Consider the following 23,633-nt stretch of genomic DNA (forward strand, 5'->3'; position numbering starts at 1 on the left):
AATACTGAGAAAATACTAAGAAATACTGAGAAAATAATGAATACGGTGCTTACGTAAGCTCCGAGTAATATACTCAGAGTTGTATATAAAATTACTCCCTTAGACGCGTAGAGTCATATAAATATATATTCTATATTAGTATAAGAGATAGAGATTTTATACATATATTCAAAATATTTATATGTACTTATATATTTCGCGAAAGAGAGAGATCCGTTGCTCAATAATCGAGCTCGTGTCGCTATTGTCAAAAGGCACGCTTAATTTCTCTTATCGAATCGAATTACACAGACGAGTGGACCGAACCGGGCTCATCTTTAAGGTATTATCATCACGGTTTTTTCAAGTTACACCAAGGCACCGCTCGAATGTTTGTTCGTCAGACAGTATGATGTAAGAAATCTGATACGTCGTCGCGAGATATCCGATAAGAATGCTCGCTCGGCAGTGATTACATGTCACGGATGAATCTTATACATGCAACGAGATTGTCGACGAGAAGATCTTCCTTACAGATACATGTAGCCTACGTGGCGGACTAAGATCACTTTGGTGGGGTGTCAGTCAACTTCGTGCTTCCGCCGGTGTGCAGCACCAGTTCTTCTCGCATGTAAAACGTCACGATCTCCTCGATCGTCGAGAAGGACTGCTCGTTCATCTTTGGGGAGCCCAGAGCGTATCTGAATCCAACACGGACACATCAGTTGACAAATATCCGGCAGATTTCGTTAGTAGCAATGTAAAGTAACGAGAAGTATCTTGGCAATTTTAGCACATTATTCGAATAATTCTGAATTTTTCTATTTTTTTACTAAAATCTTACACTCCAAAATATTAATCCGGATAATAATCACATGCAAAAAATGTTGGTCTCAAATGTTTGTCCAATCATTTGGTCGAAATTATTAGTTTACGTCCTTTCCCGTGACAGAAATTGGCACGTGATGTTAAGTCACAGTCCAGTATTCGGTGTGCAAAATGTACGGACCAAAAATGAAAAGCGATCAGTCTCAATAAACGAAAAGCGCGTATACCTGTTGTCGCTCCTCTTCCTAACCGGAACATTGTAGACCCTGTCCTTGTACCAAAGAACTAAGGCTAAAGGATTGCCGACGTTCGTAGTGGATGGTCTCATAAGGAAGTATCCATCCTGTGGGTTGTTGTAAGTACCTTCTGAAAACGTTTAGATATTTAGTCTCGCCTCGAATCGAATTATTCGAGCTTTATATAATTCATACATGCTGAGTGCGGTGTCGACATTTTCATAACGGATTATTCACCGGGAAGTTTTTTATACACCGGCTTCTTCTCCAGCGTTTCTTCATCATGCATTGTACAAAATCGACTAATACGTACGCTCTTTAATGAGAGTGTTCGCCTGTTCCCTGGTGACGTTGTGAAACCAGGGTTTGTCCACGTAGGACTGCCTTTCCGGCGGGGGTGGTAGCGGACGCGTAGCTCTGTCGGCTGACAACGAGACGTTACTGCTAGAATGAGGTAACGTGGCCGACTTCTTATCCGGTGATCGCTCTGTAAAGATATGAGAAAGTCACACTCAACATAGTGAATACGGGAGAATATCGAGAAAAACACAACAACCGCCGCGCGTCCCGCTTGGCAAGAAAGATCCTCTCCCCGTGAGAAGGCGGATCGATCGTCGTTACTAACTTGCCAAATTGAGCCGAGCCTGCGTAAGGGCAGCCTGCGTCAGGCACTCCGAAAGACTCGCTTGCCGACGTGCCGCCGTATTCAGTGACACGTTTCGCTTCGAATCGCCGATTATAGCTGCCATTATCGCTAATGCGCGTGTCTTCCTTCCCGGGTCGCGTGCACTCGCGCGGTGTTTATTGCGCGTCCGATCGTTTCGTCACTGAATTCCTCATCGACCGCTTTATGATTAACGCGTACTACCGTGTCGATTAAGCGCGACCGAATCTCTCGTGCCGGGCTACCAGGTCGGGCACAGCGGCGACGTTAAACAACGCGCGAGCGGCCGCACTCGGTTACAATGAGATAGACGGGAAAATGGACAGACGGATGGACGGATAGAGGTTTATTCATCCCCTGAGGTAAAATCCCCATCGGGCGTACAGCAGAGAAGAGAATGATGGTTTGACAATTAGCGGTTTACAAATAAGCGAGTCCAGTTCAGTTGTGGATGGTATGCGGAAGAAAGAGTGAAAAATAATAATAGAGTGCAAATAACAAGCCGTTATGAGAATATGACAATGATAATAGTGATGATTCTCGTGATAATTTATTATAATTAAATATAATTGTTTAATGTCGGTCGAGCCGATAGGTGCAAACGTTCGGGCAGATCGGACAGATGCCACTTGCACAGTTAATAGTATGAAAAGAGAAGAGAGAGAGAGAGAGAGAGACAGATAGAGAGATAGAGGAAGCAAGAGAGACGTACGCAAAAACAGCAATAAAGACTTATGTCGCGCGATAATTGCTAGCGAGCGTTGTCGCGCGGATCGACGACGCGAACGTCGCGAGCACTCCGGGGAAACTGAGATCGAGCATCGGAGCGGATCGCTCTGGAGGATCGCGAAAAATAAGATATCGATCCGTTGGTCCCTCGGCATGGGGTAGACGCGCCCGTTCGGAAGCGCACTCAAAAATATCCCTCGTAAATCGGGTGACCCGAGTGCTGCGAGTGGCCGTCGATGCGCTCGGAGAAACGGAGATAACCACCGGGGAACCGAGAGAAAGGCGATCGATAAGCTCGGATTATACCCCCCCTCCCCTACCTTCCTAGATTAGACAGGATCGTCGGTGGATAGGATTTCCTCGAGATAAAGAGTTGCTTCCGAGGGTTTCGCGAAAACGACGACGAATTCCGAACGTCCGCGAGCCCGCGGGATCTATTCTCGTCCACCGGAGAGTCGATCTCGGGGTGTCAACGACCTCCGAGCAAGCCGAGAGAGCGAGCGGATGCACTGGTCTGGTGCGCTCGCACGTATAACTACTCTGCGACACCGGAGAAGGTGGAGGAGGTAGAGAGTCGCCGAGCGCCAAGCGTCCTCGTTCCGTGTACCTGGCGGTTCAGGTGGTTGCGAGGAGCAACACGTGGACGGACCCCTCTTGATCCCTACTATCATATCGCCGACTTCGTCGGCCAGCCGCGCGGCCAGACCGCCCAGGAGCTGTCTGCTCACCCGCAGGTAGAAGCAGAAACACAGGCATTCCATCACAGTGCTTTTGCCCGCTCGGGCGCTCCTGCCGATCGCCCCCTCCCCCCGCTAGACAGCAACACTCGCCGGAAAAGTGCTTCTCCTGGCTACAATTATTCCACTATGGTGATTTTCGATACAAGTATCGGATATTTTCCCCTTGTCGATCTTGCTGGGAAGTGCCGGATTCTTTGGGGGAGGTCCTTTGGTAGTTCCTGGTGCGCCCCGAAGGGCGACCTCAGGGAACGATGAGGCGCGACAATCGCGATAACGTCGCTGGCATACTGTCGACCGGACGACAGTTTCGCGGGACGCGGGACAATTCCGCTCGCCAGGCGTCGATGCCGACGATCGCCGAAACGCAACTGGTGGCATTATTGCGACATCAGGTTGCATCGGGGGAAAGCGGTGATGATAAGCGCAGCATTTGTCAGTCACATGTTCGTGAGAGTCCCTGCGCGACTGCGCTTTGCATCCTGCACTTTTTTCCCCATCCATCCCGTCGTGTTCAACCGCATATGCTGCGGCAACGTTCCGCTGTTTACGCCCGTCCGCTCGCCGACGTAACGAGGCGACGTGCGCGAACGGCTCCAATCTCGCGTCTCAGTCGATCGAGTCGATGAGCGGAAGACAGCGGCGCCGGTTCGGTAGAGATCCAATTTCACGAGGCACCCGACCATCGGAGGTAATCGGCCGTTATTCATTAAAAGGAGCGCTCCTTGATGAATGAATGAGAGCCGGTTCTTCCTGAGTCCTCAAGTCCGTTAGACTGAGACCGAAAGGTTATCTTCATTTCGAGAATCTTACATAATTGTGTAACGTAATTTCGAGCGAGAAGCGTTTCCCAAGTCGCTACCGAACGTCGCGACTTCGCGAGATTTAAGCGTTATTACGACTTCGATAGCGCGGAAAACCGTGTCTTGTTCGAAATTACGTTATATTCTACCGCTCGAAGCAAAGAAGACTGAAGGCTTACTAGACTGAAGATCCAGCATTGCGTTTCTTGATTCCTCGGAACCGATATCGCTTGTTCCGATCTCAACATGTTTCTTGCCGGCGCCGCACTATGTGCGACTCTCACCAGTCTCTCACGAGAGACCGGCGTCACACATGTATGACAGCATCCATTTCTCTCTCTCTCTCTCTCTCTCTTTCTGTACTCACATTATCAAACCGGGTTTGTTTTACATAATAACGTAAAAAAAAAAAAAAAAAAAGAATCCGCGGGTCTGCACGAAAAAAAAGTGCTAGATTTAAGTAAATAATTATTTCAATATTCCTTAGCGAATTTTTGGATTAATGATAAATTTTACTTGGATTGATATTTTATTTGAATCAAGTGATATTTACCAAGTAATATTTAATAATAAATATTTTACTTCAATTAAGGCAAATATTAATCGATAAATATTACTTGATCCAAAGTGAAAATTTGCTGGAGAGCATCGGAGTAATTATTCGCTTGAATAGCACATTTTCCTCCGCGTGCAAACGAACGCCCGAGAGCGGACGTGTTAATCTAATTCCGATGGGATGCGAGAGGGAAGCGCTCACCTTTGAGTTTATCCGGCCTGGTTCTCTGATTAAACGGAGTGGACGGCGGGGTGGGTGACGGCTTGGCGGGCAACGGAGGTGGCGTTTCCGCGTCGTTTGTCCTTTGAATGGGGCTCATGTAACCATTGTTGTCCTCCGGCTGGCGCGGTGACGAGTTAATAATCAGTGATCTCGCGCGTTCCAAAGGGAATCATCGAATAAGGAAGGAGAAAGTGAGGAGGAGGACTCACCATTTCCGTGATGCACTCGTAAATCTCGTACTCCTCCTCATCCTCCTCCTCCTCGTGGCTGGCGGCGCTGGGCGGCTTGTAAACGCTCTCGACCGACCCCTGACGGCCGCTGTGCAGCGACAGCTTGCTGTCGACCCTGGTGATGTCCTTCCTCTGAGGCTGCTCGATAACGTTGTCGCACGTCTCGTACTCGTCCTCGCTCTCTTCCGTTCGCTCCGGCAGATTCGCCACGAGGTCGAAGTTCCTTATGGTGGCCGGCGGTTTCGGCAGCCCCTTCTCCGGCTTCTTCGCCTCCTCGGGTGGTACGTAGTCCTTGTTCCTCTTAGATTCCGAAGAAGGCGGCGGAACCATTCTTTCTGTGGGAGAGAGCAGATTTCGTTGCGTTTCTGTGCACCTCGACATTTCGTCGTTTCGTTATTCGATCCTTTCGGTACGGTAAGTCGCCAGAACGCCAAACGACGTTGGTAATTTGAACGTCGACGGACGTCATGAAACTCGATGCATTGAAAAGTATTTGGAAACATTCAGAAACATTTAGAAGTTAAAGAAATATTTAATTAAGAAAATAAACGGCACAAATGAGGGAAAGAATGATACGACGAATCATCTCGAATCGAAATTAACATCTATCGACGCCTTACTGGCGACCGATCCGGAAGAGTGACAAATAATAATAAGTCCCGTTAACAGTTCTTCTCTCTCTCCCTCCCTTATTCGAGTATCCTTTCGCGTACCGAAAGGATCGAAGTTACAAGCATAAACGCGCTGACTCAGCGAACTAACTTGGCATCTCTTTAGGAACGCACTGATTTATCTTGGGCGGATTATGCAGGAAAGACCTCTGTGGATATTTCTTGTCGGGGGAGGTCACCGGGATCTTCCTCGACGACAAGGTTTCCGGCTTCGGACCGATCGTCGGCTTGTTCGCCAGCAGCTCGCTCTTGCGCTTCGACTCTTCCTTTTTTTCCTTCGCGGCCTTTTCCTTCAGTGCCTTCTGCAACTGCTCGTGCAGCCTCGATACGTTTCTCGGGGGCGGCGGCATCGGCTCCTGGAAGTTCTCGTACATGTTATCCTCGTCGTCGTCCTGACAGGACTCGCAGTTGGCGTAAGTCTCCTCCTGCTCCGGCGGCGGTCGCATCGGTTTACGCACGTTGTTGTTCTGCAGGAGCGCCTGCCTCATCTTGACCAGACCGGGCTCCACGATCTTCATCTGCTCCGTGCTCTCCTCGCCGCGGGAGTTCTCCTCGGGCCCGTCGTCGTCGAAGTCGGTGTCCCAGTCGTCGTTGTCGCTCGGGTGATCATCGTTCGGCTGAGCGTCCGCGGCCTTCTCCGGCAGATACTTCACCGGCGACCTGTTCAGTTCCTGAACGAACGCGAATAATTTTCTGCAACAATCAATTAGCCCCGATTTGCAATTTGCGTGTCGTTCGTGCACGGGAAAAAGTAGAACAAGCACGGTTGAATTAAGGAGGCGAGTGTTTAGTTAAGCGCATCTTTGCGAAGCTCAACGATATTATTTACTCTCTTATGTTTCTTATTAATGCTTTATTTATACGTCTGTTAAATTAATAGAGGTGTATATATGATAGAAAGTGACGTATAAATATTTAAATATGTGCATACGCATACGTTACTATAAATTGTAAATTTCCCATAGCTTTGAAACAAAATGATCAGAAATGGTCTGAAATTTGTGTATAATGTTTCTATATGAGCCTTTAATATCACAGTAGTTTTCCGTTAGAATCCTAGATGTGGTTTAGAAGGAATTAAAAATAGAATAAAACAGAAGTTAAAAGCACGGAACATCAATTTCGGAGAAAGAACACGTGTAAAAAGTGTCATCTTCAGTTGCGAATATCTCAGCTTCCGGATGGCCAGTCGTTTTCTAACTTTACAGACGTGTAGATAATATTTCCATCAATATGCAGCTAAAAGAAATTTCAAAGAATTCCTCCTAAGAGAACGGTTCGGCCGATTACCTTGAACAACAAGTAATAAAATTCTTAATAAGAAATATAAATGTAAATTTTGTTACGTTTCGCGCGTATCCAAATTTACTTTTTCTTTTAAATAGAACAGCATGTCAATCGAACTTATCCGGTTACCTTAACGAAAACGACGGTTCGTTCATATTCCAGCAAACAGTCCGGCTAATATATCCACATTTCGGATTAATTAATTCAACCGATCTTTTTTCCGCGTTGTCCCGTGACGAACGTCAGTGTCCGTCAGTCGTTTCACCAATGTCTTCGAAAATCAGACGCTTTATCGAGCGGCGTCGGAACGAGCCGCGCATGCGGGCGTCCACAGGCGGCGGCGTTAGTTGGATGGTTACGCGAGTGTAAAGTGAAAGAACGATCGAATGCGACCTACGCGATAGAATTATGCATTTATGCGCGACTCGCGGTCATCAAATTGTTCAATCGCGCGAAACGCGCCCCGCAAAACGCGGCTCGCCTCAGCGCCTTTATAAAACGCTGAAGAAGCCCGCGTCCGGCTCAAATGTTCAGCAACGCGACGCATCCCAGCTCACCCGTCGTGTCTACGTCAGCGTTCCTTTGCCATCGAAAAATTGCCCTCGTAGAAAAATTCCGACGAACTTCCGAGTCAGTTTGATCAGACGGATTCTTAACAGGCCGAGAAAATTTAAATAAAAATGAGACAAAGCGACGTTAAAGCGGCAGAAAGAAGATCAGTCGAATTAACGTGACAATGAACGAAGCAAACCCTTGAAAGTAAACATCAACTAACATTGCAACAATGTTATCAAATTTCCCACTCAACAACGTGACTGTTATATACATGTTACGCATATCACATTGCCCTTACATGTCGAGTGAGAAGTGACAACACTGATGTAACGTTACACGCTTAGTTGATGTTTACCGGGGCGCATTTTCTCGTTGAAGCGAACAGAATTTCTAATCGGAATTCGAAATTCTTACGAACCTAAATTCGACGCTTGCGAGCGGAAATTCCGTTCCTCTCGACGTAAAGCGCAACATTCGATTAGTTCATTGGCGCGTTCATTCGACCGATGTTTCCTCATCATATGCATATCATGCATCGCGTAAGGCTTTTCCTTTAACGGATCAGAAATGTTTCCGCGTTTCATGCGCGTAAAGTTCGCGTGAACGATACGCGAGCGTAAGACGCGTGCGCTGTTCGCATACGGAATAATCGGATACCGTTAGAACGCTATGAGAAGTACGAGACGCGATTCCGCGAAAAGGGGAACGAGAGAGAGAGAGAGAGAGAGAGCCGCGATACGGACAGAAATAAAGCTGGATTTGCTTCGCTCGCTCACCCTATCAGTGGCCGCGTGAGGTCATTCTTCCAGAGAGCCAGCTTTCCATCCGTCAAGTGCTGCAATAATTAGAATTAATTGAAGCGACCGCTTAAGAGCGCACGCGTCGCCGGCCGTCTCGGCGTACTATCGCGGCCGGAAAGAGAAGCATGGTCGCGCGTTATCAATAGAAGCAGTTAGATAAACGCGACGCGTGTCTCTTTCATCAAAACTAAGTTATCGACGTTTCTCCCAGCATTAATTAAATCACCTTTATTTATAAATTAGGTCATTAAGAAACCGGCAAACAAAAAAAAAATTATATATATATATATATATATGTATATACAAGCAACATATTCTTTGAGAATGTACTCTCTAAATTCCTCGGAGTGGAGTCTCGCTCGAAACGAATAGAAAAATGGCGGTACTTTCATTCGAAGCGAAGTAATGAAGATACTGCTAATCGAAATAGCGAGAGTGAATGTGTTTCACTCGAGCTCAGAGTGGATTCTGTAACTCTGTTACAACTTTTACAACAATGGCGTCGTTTAACTTGCGACACGCAGCTTGCCTATGTACATACATAATATATATCCTCTCAATATGTATAAAATTACAAAACAGGTCTGCCGACTCCATACGAGTGAATGATTAGTGCCGATTAGAATCGATTAGAATGAATTTCCCGTAACGATGAAAATAAAATCGGATTCGGTCTTCAATTTCGAGTGAAGATCGGATTCACTCGGCGACTCGGAGAGGAGGATTCACTCTGTGCGAGTGAAGAATCGCTTGAATCTGAACAACTCGAGCTGCGTTCGGAAACTCTACCCGACGGATAAAATAGTACTTAATTGACCAATCAAGATAAAAAGAACAGAAGATTTCCTTATCACGATTTGGTTAATTAAATACTGCCCTATCCGTCGAGTAGAGTTCCCGAACGCAGTCTCGGCTGTCATTCCGCTTTCCTATGTGAAGTTTAACTCCGAGAAATTTAGAGAGCAACACAAAAGAACGCCGTACTAAGTCTGTAAGTTGAGAAAGATGGAAAGGTCTACACCGTCCGTCGGCAACGTAAACCTTTCAGTTCGCCGATTAAAAGCCGCGAACAAACGTGAAACTTGGTATTCCGCCACCGAGACGCCCCACTCTTTTCGGACGCCTTGTATATTCAGGGCGATCATGGGGTCATCGACAGGAACACCCATGTGAAAGACGTCGTGAAAGAGCCGACAAATGAGACGAAACCGGGAAGTTGCTTACACTCGGCTGCTACTTCCCCTTCTCGTTTTTTCGCAAGAGACAATTCACTCACTAGCAATTCATCGCCGTCGATCTGCCGCTTCGCGACCGCTTGGCAACATTCCTCCAGGCCGTTCTGGAAAAATCAGGAAACGTACAGTCCGCAGGATGTTTCACGCGCTGATAACGAGCGAAGGGCATACGCGCGCGCGCGTGCATTCCGGTATTACGTGTCCGAAAATACTTGGATCGATCGAAGAAAAAGAGAGGAATCGACAGGATGTGATGTGTCGTAGCAGATACACGCGCTGATTGCCCAGTGTTTTTTTTTTTTACATTTTATCTCATCTATTCCGCGGAGAAAATCATTCCCAGGAAATTTCTATTGTCGCACACGATATATACACACAAAATAAAACACGATGTGCAATTAACCGGGAAAAATATTTTCCACGTATAACCAGATTATTTTTACATGTAATTATATATTGTTATATATGATCGTATATTTATTATATGTAAAATCATTATATATGAGAAATCTTCTCCTGGGAAGTTAAATTATACATCATCATACATGATGATTTATTTCACCGATGATCCCCTGTGGCAATTAACGTGTTGATAACAATTAACGACCATCACTCACCGTTTATCATCGAACGAACAACTGAGTTATTTTTAACAAATTTCATCATAAATGAAATATTGAGACTGCCGATAAGTTAATTAGCTTCGTTAACTCAATTTGATTAACTTAATTAACTTCACCAACTTCTTGTCGCACTTTTCCAACGAAGCGAAATAAACTGGGGAATTGATCCTTCGAATATTTTCGCATCGTTTCGTACGAAACGCCGGTCACAAAAATTCAGAAATCGTTCAACTGTTCGCGCTGAATCATTACGATGCCTACCGATTCGCGGAAATCGAAGGGAAAACGTAATCACGGCGAGAAAACGATGCGACGCGATGATGCGAGGTGCGTGGCGATTTAATTACTCGGGAATTCGAGAAAGTTACGCACAAACCAGACCGATCATGAAAACTAGGATACGCACGAAGAGATGCGAACGTCCCTTTCGCCGGCCGAGTTCTCAAAGAAAAGTGTCCCTAATGTTCGGTAATTCAACGGGACGCTCTTACGCGAGAATTTAGAGCCGACCACGTTTATTCTTTGTTAATAAGCCTTTGTCGGATTGAGTTCAATTCACTTTTTGACACGCAGCCTTCGAATAAGCACAAGTTTACACATACAGTTACATACGTTAAAATTTGTAAATTAACTTAAAGCGCTAAACGTACTTTAACGTCTTAAATATTAAACTGCTTAACGTTCAAATATTTTCAAAGTCACACGCAAATTATACACATCAAAATATTCTAAAATACCAGACGTATTTTAACACACAAATAAATTAAACGTTAAAGTAAATTTAACATATTAAATATACATTTAACGTCCAAACATCTCAAAAGTTATACACAATTATACACGTTAGAATCTTTCAACTTTTACCACTGATTTTTCCGATCAAGAACGGAGACACCTGTGGAAGCCTTCAATTGTTCTTCCTGACTCCTATATCGAAAAGCGCTGAAAACCTTCGCTCCCGAATTTTCCCGAAAACTCGGAGACTGCACGATTGTAACTCCCTTAAACCTCCGTATTCCCGCTCAAATTTATCACGCGTCTCACTGCGAAGAATAAGTGCGTAGTATCGAAGATCTTCGGAGTCAATGCCCAGCGTGGTTACTCGATCGAGACCGCGAGGAGAAAAAAGAAGACCTCGCTACGCACGTGCGTGCTTGCGTTCGCGCCGCTTAGGTGTTCCCCCCGTGTGGGCATTCCCGGCGACTCGTCACGTCGCGCTGTTGAAACGTTACGTACACACATCCGAGCTGTGCGAGACGATCGCGCGCGCGCGCGATCGAGAGAGAGACGTATGTAAGTCGAAGCGTGCCGAAAGCGAACGGACGTCCGACGAGAGAGAAGGAGAGAAAAAAAAAACGCAGCTGAGGGATTCGAATCGCACGTAGACAGCTGATAGTCGGTGGCCGCCACGGAGCCGCCTGTACACACCCTGTCGCACTCCCCGTGGTCTCTTTCCTCCCTTATCCTCCCGTCTTCCTCGTCCCGCCTGCTTCACAAGTCTCCGTTCGTCTCACGTGTGAAAAGCGCGCAAGGTGCGTCGGCGAAGCGCGTCGAACGCGATCACCGGGACGAGATGTTGTCGTCGTCGTCGTGACGACGACGACTCCTCGGCCGCACTCACCTTCCGCAGCAGTCTCAGCACTTCTTCCGTGTCCCAAACGGAGATGTCGTTGAGGGCCGAGCTCCGTGACAGCTCCCTGGACATCGCGCATCCGCCGTATCACGAGGGGAAAAAAGCGTCGCACGTGCACGTTCGCCGCCCGACGGCATCTGTCCTATCAGCTTTTTGCGGCCCGGCTGTCTGACAGGACTGGCATTCCTCCTCTCGTCGCCCGCGCGGCCACCACCCTCGGGAGAGCCGGCGGCCACTCGCGCGATTGGTCACTTCTACGTGCACCTGTTACGTCGCACGCCAGGCCCGTCTCTTCTCGAACCGAGCGGCGAAGGTCCCCCCGAACATACCTAAGCCGCCTGATCCACATTCGTGGCGGATCGTGTAATCGTGGAATGCGACCGGCTGATCCTTATCTTCGGCGGCGAACGAATGATAAAACGCTCGGTCGCGATCCTCTGCTAATACACTCTGTAATTTCACAGTTATCTCTGTAATTATCTACCTCTGTGTACAAGTGTATACCTGATAACATCAGAATCTTCTCTGATATCTTTACACTTGGAAGGCTTCTTATTTCAAAAAGGAATTTTGTCCCTTCACTGTGGACGCCGTTATGATTTTAAGGTAATTATTTCGCCACCGTGTATCGTTCCTGACGACTACTGGCTTCCGTTCCTCGGTTCCGGTGTTCTTTTTAAAGATGACAAAATATCTAAAAGTACAAAATTTCGTTATTATTGTATAATATTAATGTGTGATTTTCCGGTCATCCTATTTCTTTTCCAAAAGAAAGAGGAAAATTCTGTTACACGTACACATACATTAAGAAGATATTGTACAATTTTGCTTCAGGTTTCGTTATCTTCGTTACCTTCCTTCGACCCAACGAAAATCAGGGGGAATTATGAAATTCACTGACATAAATTGCGTCTAGATACTTTAGAATTGCTTTTATTATCTTTGCATCGGTGGTGGTCTTTGATGCCTCTTTTGCAATCGGCGATCTTCACACAGCAATAATAGACGCTTTTCGCTTGGATTGGACTGTGTAAAGATAAAATTACATGCGGATAAAGTAGATCATTTTCCAAGAGAAAACATATTACGTCTCGCTCTCCGAAATTTTAACATGAACGGGAAGCTCGGAGCTCAATTTACAACTTTACAGGACCCATAAGGTTTCATATCTAAAAGGGATCTCGCAGACATAGTAAATACCTTCCTCCGAACATCCAGAGTAACAGCAGATGCCGCGGAAGTGCTTCCTCTAGTCGTATCGTTTTTTCTTTTTCATCATTTCGCGGCGTGTTCTTCCGAACTTCCTCGGCAGCGGAGAAGGAGTAACGGCTGATGGAGGGACAAACGTCGCGCATGCGCGGTGAGGAGAAACTCGGCTTGTCCTCAGTAGCGTACATACTCCGCTACAAAGTGCGGTAGCTTTGGGTCCTCAGCGAAAGAGAGATATTTAACCACAATCTTCATTCACGGAAAGAATCTTTGAATTTTCTTTTCGGATAATTAATAACGGCTTGTACTGAGAAAAAGATGCAAAAAGGTTAGTTGAGCCCACAAACGCCCTGTGTTGCATCATACGTGTGGGGCCCGACCGGCGGAGTCGCACTTTCATTACCGTCACTGGCGCGCCCTCGAGTGGCGTTTTTGTGTTACTCGGGAGATTTCTGCAGCCATGAGCGTGGTGCCGGGAGTCGCGTAGACGCGATCGCCAATCGACGATCTGTCCGATCGGGTATTCCTCGGTATCGCGAGTACTATTATCTCGACGGATACGGAGCCGGAAAAGAGGGTGACGCGATGACTGTCACCGAGCTGGATACGGAGCGAGTGTTCGACGACTTCGTCAAGTGAGTAATAATTGTCACGCGATATCACGGCGAATTTTTTTCCACTCCGACAACTTCGACCTGTGAGAAATTCGAAAAATCTCGCACTATAGCGAACGCGCGACGTTCCCATTTTCTCTTTCTTTTCGAGACTAGATACGATCGATACTGTGCATTCTTACACGAAGAACAGACGAAATTACTCTCTGCACGATTTCGATCTTTCCGAGAAAATCCAGCGCGAACATAATTGATTTCCGTACCGTATAAGTCATTCTCACCCAATCGCGGCCAATGATTTGCATATTTCAACCCAACATCGCGTGATAAAACGTTTATCAATTCGCGAGCTACGCTTTCTGATGACCTGATTTTTCATCGAGTATATCTTCGCTGTGCAAGGTCCAGGGAGCTGACCGTCGTTCACTTTTACGCACCATGGGCGGCGCAGTGTTCCCAGATAGACGACGTGCTCGAGGAGATGTGCAAGCTGGAGGAGTACAGAGGTGTGCAGTTTGGCAGGGTCGAGGCTGAGAATGTACCCATGGTGTCTCACAAGTTCGGAATAGCGGTGGTGCCCACCGTCCTCTTGCTGAGAAACAGCTGTATAGTGGACAGGGTGGACGGTGTCAACACCATCGAGTTGACCGGCAAGGTCAAGCATCACTTGTACAACAAGGATCCGTTGTCAGACCATGTGATCAAATTCAAGGAACCACTGGAGGAGAGACTGAAGAAACTGACCAATCAGGCGCCCTGCATGCTGTTCATGAAAGGAAACCCGGCGCAACCGCGATGCGGCTTCTCCAGAACCATCGTCTCGATCCTGGACGGCTACAAGGCCGATTACAAGACGTTCGACATATTGCAAGACAATGAGGTTAGGGAGGGACTGAAAAAGTTAAGTAACTGGCCGACGTATCCGCAATTGTACATAAACGGAGACCTGATCGGCGGATTGGACATTGTGAAGGAGATGAGTGAGTCGGGCGAGTTGGAATGTATGTTACCGAAGAAGGAAAGTGTCGAAGAGAGGCGAGTCGCCGGTGCATCTGTCTAAGCAGTCTTTCGAATAAAATATTAGTGAAGTAAATCTTGCTCATTCAAACACAAGCACACATATGTACATCTGTAAGGAAAGAGAACCCAATATAACTAATAAGTCGCAAGAAATCCTCTAAATAGCAAAATATTTCTTTTCCAGGAGGTTAGACATCATCGCACAATTGCTGCTTAATACTTCGATAATTTTTCTAAGATATCTTCTATTTGTAATATGGCCCTGAAGTAATTCTGTTCGAATGGCGCGATATGTGCGCAAGTTGAACTTTGTCATGATTCGCAGCTTGAAATGTACATTACTTAGCATCAATATTTTATCATATATTAACATTATAATATAACATTATAGTATATTAAGTATGCAGTCAGAGAACATAACGTGTGTTCAACAGAGAGGTTTAATAAAGATCTGCATTTCATACAATTTACAGAAAGAAAAAGGAATTACAATGCATCATAACGGATACAAATAAACTGATTCTCGGTACAACAAAAGCCGTTTTTACAATTCGCATTGATCTTCGAAGTCCCTTGAGAATTTTCTCACTGCCGAATTTCATGGTAAATTTATGATACAACGTATACGATATCATACATTTATGATACAAGATCTTGTAAGATAATATTATCAATTAAATTTATTTTTATTATAATTATTATTACTTATATATATAAATTAATTAACTCTTCTCTCTAATCTCTAGTGCTTTTTTCGTTTGTTCTTCATTCCTATGCGCGCACCCTTCTTCGCCCCAGAAACGATGCTCTGAAACTTGCCTGCATTCTTCTTCTTCTTTCTGCAAAATTGACGTTTTATTTGTCAACACATTCAGAGAATTGAACCGGAAATCAAGATTAATTTAAAACACCCTATGTATATATGCATATATATATATATATATAAGAAATAAAAATACTGACCTTTTGTTCAATACCGCTCTCGTCAGAGGTAGGTATGCATAAGGGTCTGGTTTACCTTTCTTCTTCATGTCTCCTCCGGCCTTTGTCGTGCGGAATTCCGAACCAGGAAGTACGTCTTCGACTTTCCTCGTCTTCAACGGCCGATGAATGCCCGAGCCGCCGGCTGATTAAAGGAAGAAATTCGAGTGTAAAGGTCATACCACACACATACATACACATATACTTAAAATATATTTAAATTGCAAAATGTGAAGTATCTCATGAAATTACTTTGATATTTCGACGTCGATTGGCTCTTCAAGCTGATCACGTCCGAATCCACATCGTTGTGTTTGCGTTTTCTGGCGGTTTTCGTCATCCGTGCGTCGTCCTCATCCTTGCCGTCTGAAAATGCGTAACGCACATTACAGGAAACTCACATTACTACAATACAAATTCTGAGCAAAAGAGAATGATCTCTTACCGTCTCCCGAATCGCCCTCCCAATCGTCATTCGAATCTTCTTGCGGGAAGGGAGTCTTCTTCCTCTTCTTTTTCTTACCTTCCACATCGCTGTCCCTCTCGTTGCTATCTGTAATGATGAAGCGACCGTCCGGCGCGATCTTAAAGTCCTGATCCTTCACTTTCTTGCCCGAAACCTTCGGATTAGGCAATCCCGGTTGAGTGGCTGAAACGCACCAATCGAATGTTGTTAACGAGCAGAAGAAAACTATCACCCCCAAAAAAATAATTAATATTAACCACTAGGAAGACCAACTAACATTCATTCAGCTCCATTAATCGATTAATATTAATCTCTTTTTCTCTCTAATTCAAGCAGAGAGTCGGTTCATCAAACCTCAGTTTAATTAATCGAAGAAAAAATTAGAGACTGGCAGAGAATTAATTAAGCTCGACCAATCGAACAAGGATTTAACCCCCCCCCCCCTCTCTCTCTCTTTCTCTTCTGCTTCTTTTTCGAGACCAGCTGAAGCTAAATCAATCGTAACAACGTCTATCGTGAGAAATTTGTCAACCAACTTGTGATGTTCCTCGCGGCCGCTGGATCGATGAGATCGACTATGTTCTCCTCGTTCTCTTGGATCCAGGCCTCCTTCCTCGACGTCCTCTTCTTGTTCTTCTTCGGCTCCTCGCTCTCGGTCGCCTCGAACTCCTCGTCGCTGTCGGCCAGTATCTCCTCGATGCTCTTGGGCCGCCTCTTGACGTTGAAGTCGTTGTCGACCTTCTCCCTCTCCGCCTTCCGCTTCAACCACTTCTCCTCCCGCCTCTTGCACTTGGTCTTCTCGATCTTGTTGATGCTGTTCAGTCTTTTCCGCAGGAGCACGTCCCCGCTCGGCAGGAGCTCCAGTATCGCGGTGACGCCGTAATTTCTGATCAGCTTGCTGATGACGTCGCGCATCTTCTGCCGGAAATGCCGGTGGCAGTCCTCCTTCATATCCGACAGGGCGCGGACGATCTTCGGCAGCATCGGTTGCACCGTGGAGCGCGGCACCGCGCCGAGGTACACCTTCAGGTAGGAAAGCGCGGACTCCACGGTCTCCCTCGTGGAGCTCGTCAGGATCGTGCAGGCGAACTCTACGATCTCCTGGATGGTCTCGGGACTGAGGGAGCTCTCGTAATTGTAAGTGAGAGAGGCCAGGGCGAGGAGAGTGGCGCTGCAGTACTTGTCGCCGCCGGCGATGCCGACGGTCAGCTTGCTCGTGTACTCCCGCATGAGCCCCGGCCGGTCGAGGAACTTCTCGGCGATGACATTGAGTAACTGGTACGCCGTGCTGCGGCACTTCTGATTGACGTCCTTGACGGCGAGCACGGCCTCCGGCAGTACGGCGTCGAGGAACTTGGTCCTCTCCAGCTGCGGATGCCGCTTCACCAGGTGGATCAGGCACTTGAGACGCGGCCCCCTGCTCGTCTTGATCACGCTCGTCGCCGTGGACATCAGCATCTTCTGTATCTCACGTCTGTGCTCCTCGAGGAAGCTCTTGCAGCCCTCCCTGTCGCTGCCGCACACCTCCTCCAGGAAGCGGTAGGCCTTCTTCTGCTCCTTCTGCTTGCCGTCGTCCCTGAGGAACGGCACGCACATGTCGTAGTAACCTTTCAGCCTATCGGCGTCCGTGTAGCCGATCAGCACCCTGATCAGGTCGTAGATGCTCTCCTTCGCGAAGTCGTCCGTGCCGGCCGGCTCGCTGAGCTTGCTGAGCGCGCGGTCGAACAGCTCGTTCGCCAGCTCCTTGCTCGCGATCGTCAGGTAGACCTTGACAGTGTCGAAAGCGGCGAGACGCTGGCCCTCCTCGTCGGTGCCGCACGATCTCGTGGTGTACAGGTTGAAGAGGATCGGCAGGTAGTTCTTGGCGAAGCGCGCGAGCTCGCCGGTATCGGCCGTCTTCTCGCTCTGGGTCGCCTGGACGATCAGCCTCCTCAGGGCCGCCAGCACGGGCAGCCTGAGCTCCTTACGCTGGTTGATGATCATACCGAGCTTCTGGGCGATGCCCTTGAAATTCTCACTCACGTCGCTGGCGTCGCTGCATATGCTCGGCAGGATCGACCAGATCTGCGGCACCAGGAACTCGTACGTCTTGCTGTTCACCGGCTCCCTCCTCGCTTTCTGCTCGCACAGCTGTGCGACCGGCAGGAGGCACTCGGTGAAGAATGAGATGCTGCCGCCAGTGATGCAGTCCTTCATCAGCGGGATCAGCCAACCCCTCCTCAGGTCGACCGCGTCGCCGTGGACGTGCAGAGGCAACACCTCCAGCACCGCTCGCGGCCCCATCGCTCTGATCGCCGCCCCGATCGCGTACTCCGCGTCGCTGTTGTGCGCGAAGTTGTGCGAGTCCCGCAGCTCCCCCAACGACCGCACGATCTCCACGAGTCCCGGCGGCTTCCGTTCGCCGACGGTGCGGAAGAGCACGGCCACCAGGTGGAGCACATGGTGCCAAGCTCCGAGGTACTGGTAGCTCAGCGCCTTGCGCATCGTCGCGACTACCTGGCGCAGGGTGGAGTCGTACCCCCGCGTCTCGTCCTCGCAGAGCGGCGCCACGCACTCCTGCAGCATCGTCTTGACGACGTGGGACGTGCCGGTGATCACGTCCGCCTTGTCGGCCAGCCAGAGCTCGGCGCACTTCTCCAGCATGCGGGGCAGCACGGCCGCGCACAGGCTCAGCGAGCAGCGGGCCAGGTTGCAGTGGGCCTCCTGCATCACCGCCAGCCACGCAAGCGTCGGCTGGCCGTCGCTCGCCGGCGGCTGGTAGTCGTACAGGGCGGTGATGATCTGGGCGTTCCTCTGGGCCGGCAGCGACGCCTCGGACGGCCTCGAGACGAAGAGGCCGTGCAGTGTCTGCAGGCAGCAGGACGTCGTCAGCGCGTTCTTCAGCGTCATGATGCGCAGCAGGCCCTCGCAGATGCTCTTGACGTGCGAGCGCGGGAACTGGTGCGCCACGTCCTTCAGCAAGGACAGCACGTGCAGAATCGTCGTGATGCCGCCCGGCTCGCAGGCCGCGTTCATCGCCGCGACGCAGTGCTGGGCTACGTGGGCGGCGGCAGGGTGGTGGCTCGGCGGCTTCTCGCTCTTCATAATGTCGCTGCCCTTCAGCATCGCGCGTATCGCGTGCTGCGCGGACTTCCGCACCTTCGGCTTAGCGTGAGTGGTGAAGGAGAGCACGGCGTCCAGGACCTGGATAGTCGAAAGCTCCGTCCAGACGGCGGCCTCCTGTGCTCTTAGCAGCACCGACAGGCAGCCTATGCAGTGCCGCAGGATGAGGGAGTTCTCGGTCACGGCGTACCTGCTGAGGATCTGCAGGAGGACCTGGCTGGTCGCGCCGAACCGCGAGTTCAGCACGTTCCTCGGCACGGCCTTGAGACCCATGCCCAGCAGGGACACCGTGGCGGCCACGGAGGTGTCGTCCTCCACCGCCTCCAGGGTACTCATCAGCGCGGCGAAGTACTCCGTCGAGGTTTGAGCGCCGCCGTTCTGCTGGATGACGTCTGTCACCGCCGACAGCACCGCCAGCATCTCTTTGTGCAAGATCGAGTTCGACTGGAAGTGCTCGAGGAACCTGCTGAAGGAGAGGTTGGAGCAGTTGCTGTAGCTGCTGGCGAACGTGTCGAAGGTCTTCACTGAAGTGCCCATCGCCGTGCTCTCCGTCGGATCCTTCGCCTCGTCGATGCCGAGCTTGGCTATCTGCGGCTCGATGCCCTGCATGGCGTCGTGTTTCTGCAGATCTTCCTTCGTGATGCCCGGAGTACCGCTCGGCAGGACCTTGAAGAATATCCCGGCGGCCTGCTGACGGTACTTGGTGGTCTCCGGGTTCGAGCTCGAACTCTGACCCTTCGCCCATCGCTTCGCTTTCTTCCTGCTGGCCAAACGCGGCCCCAGCTTACCCATCTTCTTGGAGTACACGAAAGTCAATTCGAGCCAAGCGAGCTCACACCGTCTGCAAAAAGGATGAAAGGTGACTTCGACCTGCGAAAGATATTCAAAGTTACTTCCTTCTTTCTTTCCTTCCTTCTTTCATACGTGGCTCCAGCTAACTTTTCAAGAAACTTGTTTAACGTCACTATGGTCGACGAAGAAATCATTGACTTCGGTAGGACGTTTCACCTGAATCTTTGTCTGAAATATTTTTTCTCTTTTCTTTATTACACAACATATTTGTCATCGATCACAAACAGTGGCTTTTTAGTTTAAGACAAACACAAGACAGACGTCATTGTGCGTTACTTGAGACAAAGACTCGAAGCGTAAAATATTGTCTCGAATGTCGAGTCGATCATTTCGCTAAGGACCTTAATCTTTTTCGTTCGTTTAACGTAATCCTTATGTTTATCTTTACACGCAAATCAGGCGAGGTTATGTTCGTAGGTTCCAAGTTATGATCTCCCACGTGGGTCTCGTCACGAATCTCCCACACACGCTTCGAGGCTGCTTGTCCACTAAATGACGAGCAATAGAAACGAAATAGGAGTTTTCGAGTACATAGCGCCATCTGACGCCAGTAGCGGACGGTAGTTACATGCCGTTAATTCCAAGTGTTCGCCCAAAGATGGCACTATAATTACTTTAACTATAATTACTTAAACTATAATTACTTTAACACGTGAATTGCCAATCACGCGATATCGCGTGATGCGAGTTCTCACCAAACGGCCGATCACGTGTTACCGCGTGGACGTCGCTATCAAGTTTCTAAGCGGAATAGTACAGCGGCCACAGCGAAACGGCGCGTAATATTTATATTGGCCACTAGGGAAGGGATCGACTTTCGTGGAGTGGGGATGGCCGCCAGCCATTGTCTATTGTTTATGTTAGCCAGTGCGCACAGTAGCGGCGTTCGGACAAGGCGACGACGCAACGATTTTTTAGTTATTCGTTGATTTAGCGTGCTTGAAGTTTGGTTTTTATTTATTTTGAGTATTATTTCTGTTCTTTTTAATATGAGTGACCAATCAGGACCCTCGAAAAGACTCAGTGCAATGCCGGATCATGCAAGAAAACGTCTAAAAAGTATAGAGGTGGAAGAGTTATTACTGGATTCGGATGACGACTTTTATGCAGGGAGTGATATCGATGATATAAACTATGAATTTATTGATAGTGAAAGTGACTCGGAATCCGAAGAAGACGAAGCTTCGCAGTTGCAGGTGAAACAAAATAATGAGGTTGTAAATGAAGAACAAATATCCTTCAATCAAATCTCAGTTCGTCCCGTTTTTCCTTCTAGTTCTGCGACGCCATTTGCAATAACTGCGTCACCACCACATGTCCGCCTGACCAGCCATCGCGTGCAGTTTCCAAGACATGTTGGAGTACCGACTTCAGTTCTATGAGGGAAATTCCCTTTATTCGGACAAATGCACTACTAGTGCCAGCGCCGAATAATCCGAGGGATTATTTTGATTTATTTGTCAGTGAAGATTATTTACAAAATATCGCCGACTGCTCAAATAGATACGCAGAAAACTTGAAAAATTCATCTAATCAGGTTCAGTCTCGAATTACACAATGGAAGTCGCTCACTCTAGAAGAACTGAAAATCTTTATTGGGTTACTATTACACACTAGTACAACAAAAATGAATCGCGTTGTTGATTACTGGAAAATTCACCGTTTATATAAATCAGTTTTCCCTCAATATATGTCGAGAAATAGATTTCAAATCATTCTAAGATGCCTTCATTTTGTTGATGAACAAAATAATGCCGATCGCATGGATAAATGCAAATTAGTAATAGATAATTTCAATAATGTTATGGAGTGTATTTATTACCCCGGTAAAAATTTGTCTTTAGACGAATCGATGATTTTATGGCGTGGTCGACTTATTTTCCGCCAGAACATCAAGAGAAAAAGACATAAATATGGAATCAAGTTGTATGTACTTGCGGAACCAAATGGTATCATCCTAAAAGTGCATGTTTTTGCCAGTACGTTAGATGTAACTGCTGGGAAAGGCCACACAAAAAAAATAGTGGATAAGTTATTAGAGGGAAAATTGAATGCTGGCCATGCAGTGTTCATGGACAGTTTTTATAATAGCTATGGTTTAGCTGCCAAACTATTGGAGCAAAATACATATTGCACCGGCACATTGAACAAGAAACATAAAGATAACCCAAACAGCATAATTACAAAAAAACTAAAAAAAGGTGAAAATGTATCACAGTGTCGTAACGGTGTCCATATAGGGAAATGGAAGGACAAAAGGGAGATAAATTATATATCTACTGAATTTCCTGACGAAATGCAAGAAGTGATCACCAGACGCGGCACTGTGGCAACGAAACCTGCAGCCATCATAAATTACAACAAAAATATGTCCGGCGTTGATCTACAAGATCAAATGCTCAGTTACTACCCATGCGAAAGGAAGACTTTACGTTGTTGTATGAAAATTTTTATACATACTTTGATGATGAGTCTGATAAATGCCCGGGTACTTTATAACAAATATTCTAATCAGAAGAGCATGACACTTTATGATTTTAGGGAAAAAATTATTGAATCCTATTTGCCAGAAATAACATCTGGCCCACAAACAACACAAAAGACATGTGGAGACCAAGACCAACACAAGCTAACTAAAATTGAAAAAGCCAAACCGCGATGTCTCAGTACCGGCGAAACAGTAAACGCAACGTCCAGAAAGGATTGCAGAAATTGTTATAAAAATAAAAAAAGGGTAAACACCACCACTGAATGTAAAAAATGTCCAGGTTCTCCTCCATTATGTTTTGACTGTTTTTTTGAATTGCACGATTGCACTGCTAAATAATTTTATATTTTGTACCCCTTTTTTATTTTTTTGAATATGTAAGTGATTTACAATTTAGAGTAACTTCAGTAGTTATATAAGTTTTTTAGTGATATTATAATATATTACGAAACCAATTAGTCCAACGAAATCAAAACGTACAGTAAGTTCCCTATAAATGTTGATTTTTGATAATTATTTTTTTCTATTTGTACGTTATTTTTAAAAATTCTATGTGATTATAAAAGACTGATAATTAACACGTTAATTGCCAATCATGCGATATCGCGTAATAGATATTTAGAGTACATAAATCCTATGTACGTAATAATAAAAGCATATAAATAATATATTAACTTCTTTGAGTACAATAAGAACTAAATAAAAAAATTTAAAAAATTTGGCCACCACACGAAATTCCAATTTTCAGCTTAGCAATGAACGTGTTAAACCGTCCTAAGATCATCTTCAGATGCATCGTAGCTAATGAAACGATCCGTACAGCATCTGAAAAGACCAACTTGTTTATATGACTATTTTTTTAAATATAAGATCTGACTATGACTATACTGCTGTTTTTCTTGGACGCTCACGCGCTGTAAGCATCGTTTTATTTTCTTCCGGCGTATAATGAATAATAAAGATAAAATGACGCTTGCAGAGTGTGAGCGTCCAAAAATAACACAGCCTACACGAATACCGCCCTTAAAACCACATGAGCGTAAATTACGCGTGGGAAGAGGCAGTCCTGAGATCAAATTGTAACAGATTGAGAAAGGAAATTGTTGCGAATAT

General features: G+C 46.9%; 4 protein-coding genes and 1 long non-coding RNA gene across 9 annotated transcripts; 2 read left to right on the plus strand and 3 right to left on the minus strand.

Moving 5' to 3' along the window:
- Positions 1-520: 520 nt before the first annotated feature.
- Positions 521-12,149, minus strand: LOC106749736 (lymphocyte cytosolic protein 2-like). Its single transcript, XM_014629466.1, has 9 exons — positions 11,777-12,149; positions 9,574-9,636; positions 8,274-8,332; positions 5,747-6,348; positions 4,964-5,319; positions 4,734-4,872; positions 1,357-1,530; positions 1,035-1,173; positions 521-680 (listed from the first exon to the last, which is right to left on the minus strand). The coding sequence occupies exons 1-9, from the start codon at positions 11,858-11,860 to the stop codon at positions 545-547; spliced, it is 1,752 nt and encodes a 583-aa protein (XP_014484952.1). The 5' UTR covers positions 11,861-12,149; the 3' UTR covers positions 521-544.
- Positions 12,150-12,257: 108 nt separating this feature from the next.
- LOC106749741 lies at positions 12,258-13,038 on the minus strand. Its single transcript, XR_001374879.1, has 3 exons — positions 12,989-13,038; positions 12,586-12,814; positions 12,258-12,482 (listed from the first exon to the last, which is right to left on the minus strand). It is a non-coding gene; the product is annotated as an uncharacterized LOC106749741 (long non-coding RNA).
- Positions 13,039-13,443: 405 nt separating this feature from the next.
- Positions 13,444-14,784, plus strand: LOC106749799 (glutaredoxin-3). The gene is made up of 2 exons (XM_014629644.1): positions 13,444-13,632; positions 14,014-14,784. The coding sequence occupies exons 1-2, from the start codon at positions 13,583-13,585 to the stop codon at positions 14,669-14,671; spliced, it is 708 nt and encodes a 235-aa protein (XP_014485130.1). The 5' UTR covers positions 13,444-13,582; the 3' UTR covers positions 14,672-14,784.
- A 269-nt stretch (positions 14,785-15,053) lies between these two features.
- On the minus strand, positions 15,054-20,588 carry LOC106749798 (RRP12-like protein). Of its 4 annotated transcripts, none has more exons than XM_014629640.1 (6): positions 20,374-20,588; positions 16,615-20,021; positions 16,058-16,261; positions 15,865-15,978; positions 15,595-15,757; positions 15,054-15,470 (listed from the first exon to the last, which is right to left on the minus strand). In XM_014629640.1, the coding sequence occupies exons 1-6, from the start codon at positions 20,571-20,573 to the stop codon at positions 15,374-15,376; spliced, it is 4,185 nt and encodes a 1,394-aa protein (XP_014485126.1). In that variant the 5' UTR covers positions 20,574-20,588; the 3' UTR covers positions 15,054-15,373. The 4 variants fall into 4 exon arrangements, with proteins under 4 accessions (XP_014485126.1, XP_014485127.1, XP_014485128.1 ...); XM_014629641.1 differs by having other exon boundaries at positions 16,615-20,050; positions 20,421-20,532; XM_014629642.1 differs by having other exon boundaries at positions 20,421-20,509.
- Positions 20,589-20,899: 311 nt separating this feature from the next.
- Positions 20,900-23,157, plus strand: LOC106749694 (piggyBac transposable element-derived protein 4-like). Of its 2 annotated transcripts, XM_014629387.1 has the most exons (3): positions 20,900-21,228; positions 21,309-22,470; positions 22,574-22,693. In XM_014629387.1, exons 1-3 carry the CDS (start codon positions 21,022-21,024, stop codon positions 22,606-22,608), a joined length of 1,404 nt encoding a protein of 467 aa, XP_014484873.1. In that variant the 5' UTR covers positions 20,900-21,021; the 3' UTR covers positions 22,609-22,693. The 2 variants fall into 2 exon arrangements, with proteins under 2 accessions (XP_014484873.1, XP_014484872.1); XM_014629386.1 differs by having other exon boundaries at positions 21,309-23,157.
- Positions 23,158-23,633: the final 476 nt, after the last annotated feature.

This window comes from Dinoponera quadriceps, unplaced genomic scaffold (genome assembly GCF_001313825.1).
Source record: "Dinoponera quadriceps isolate SergipeBrazil2010 unplaced genomic scaffold, ASM131382v1 scaffold3289, whole genome shotgun sequence".
NCBI classification, from domain to species: Eukaryota; Metazoa; Arthropoda; class Insecta; order Hymenoptera; family Formicidae; genus Dinoponera; species Dinoponera quadriceps.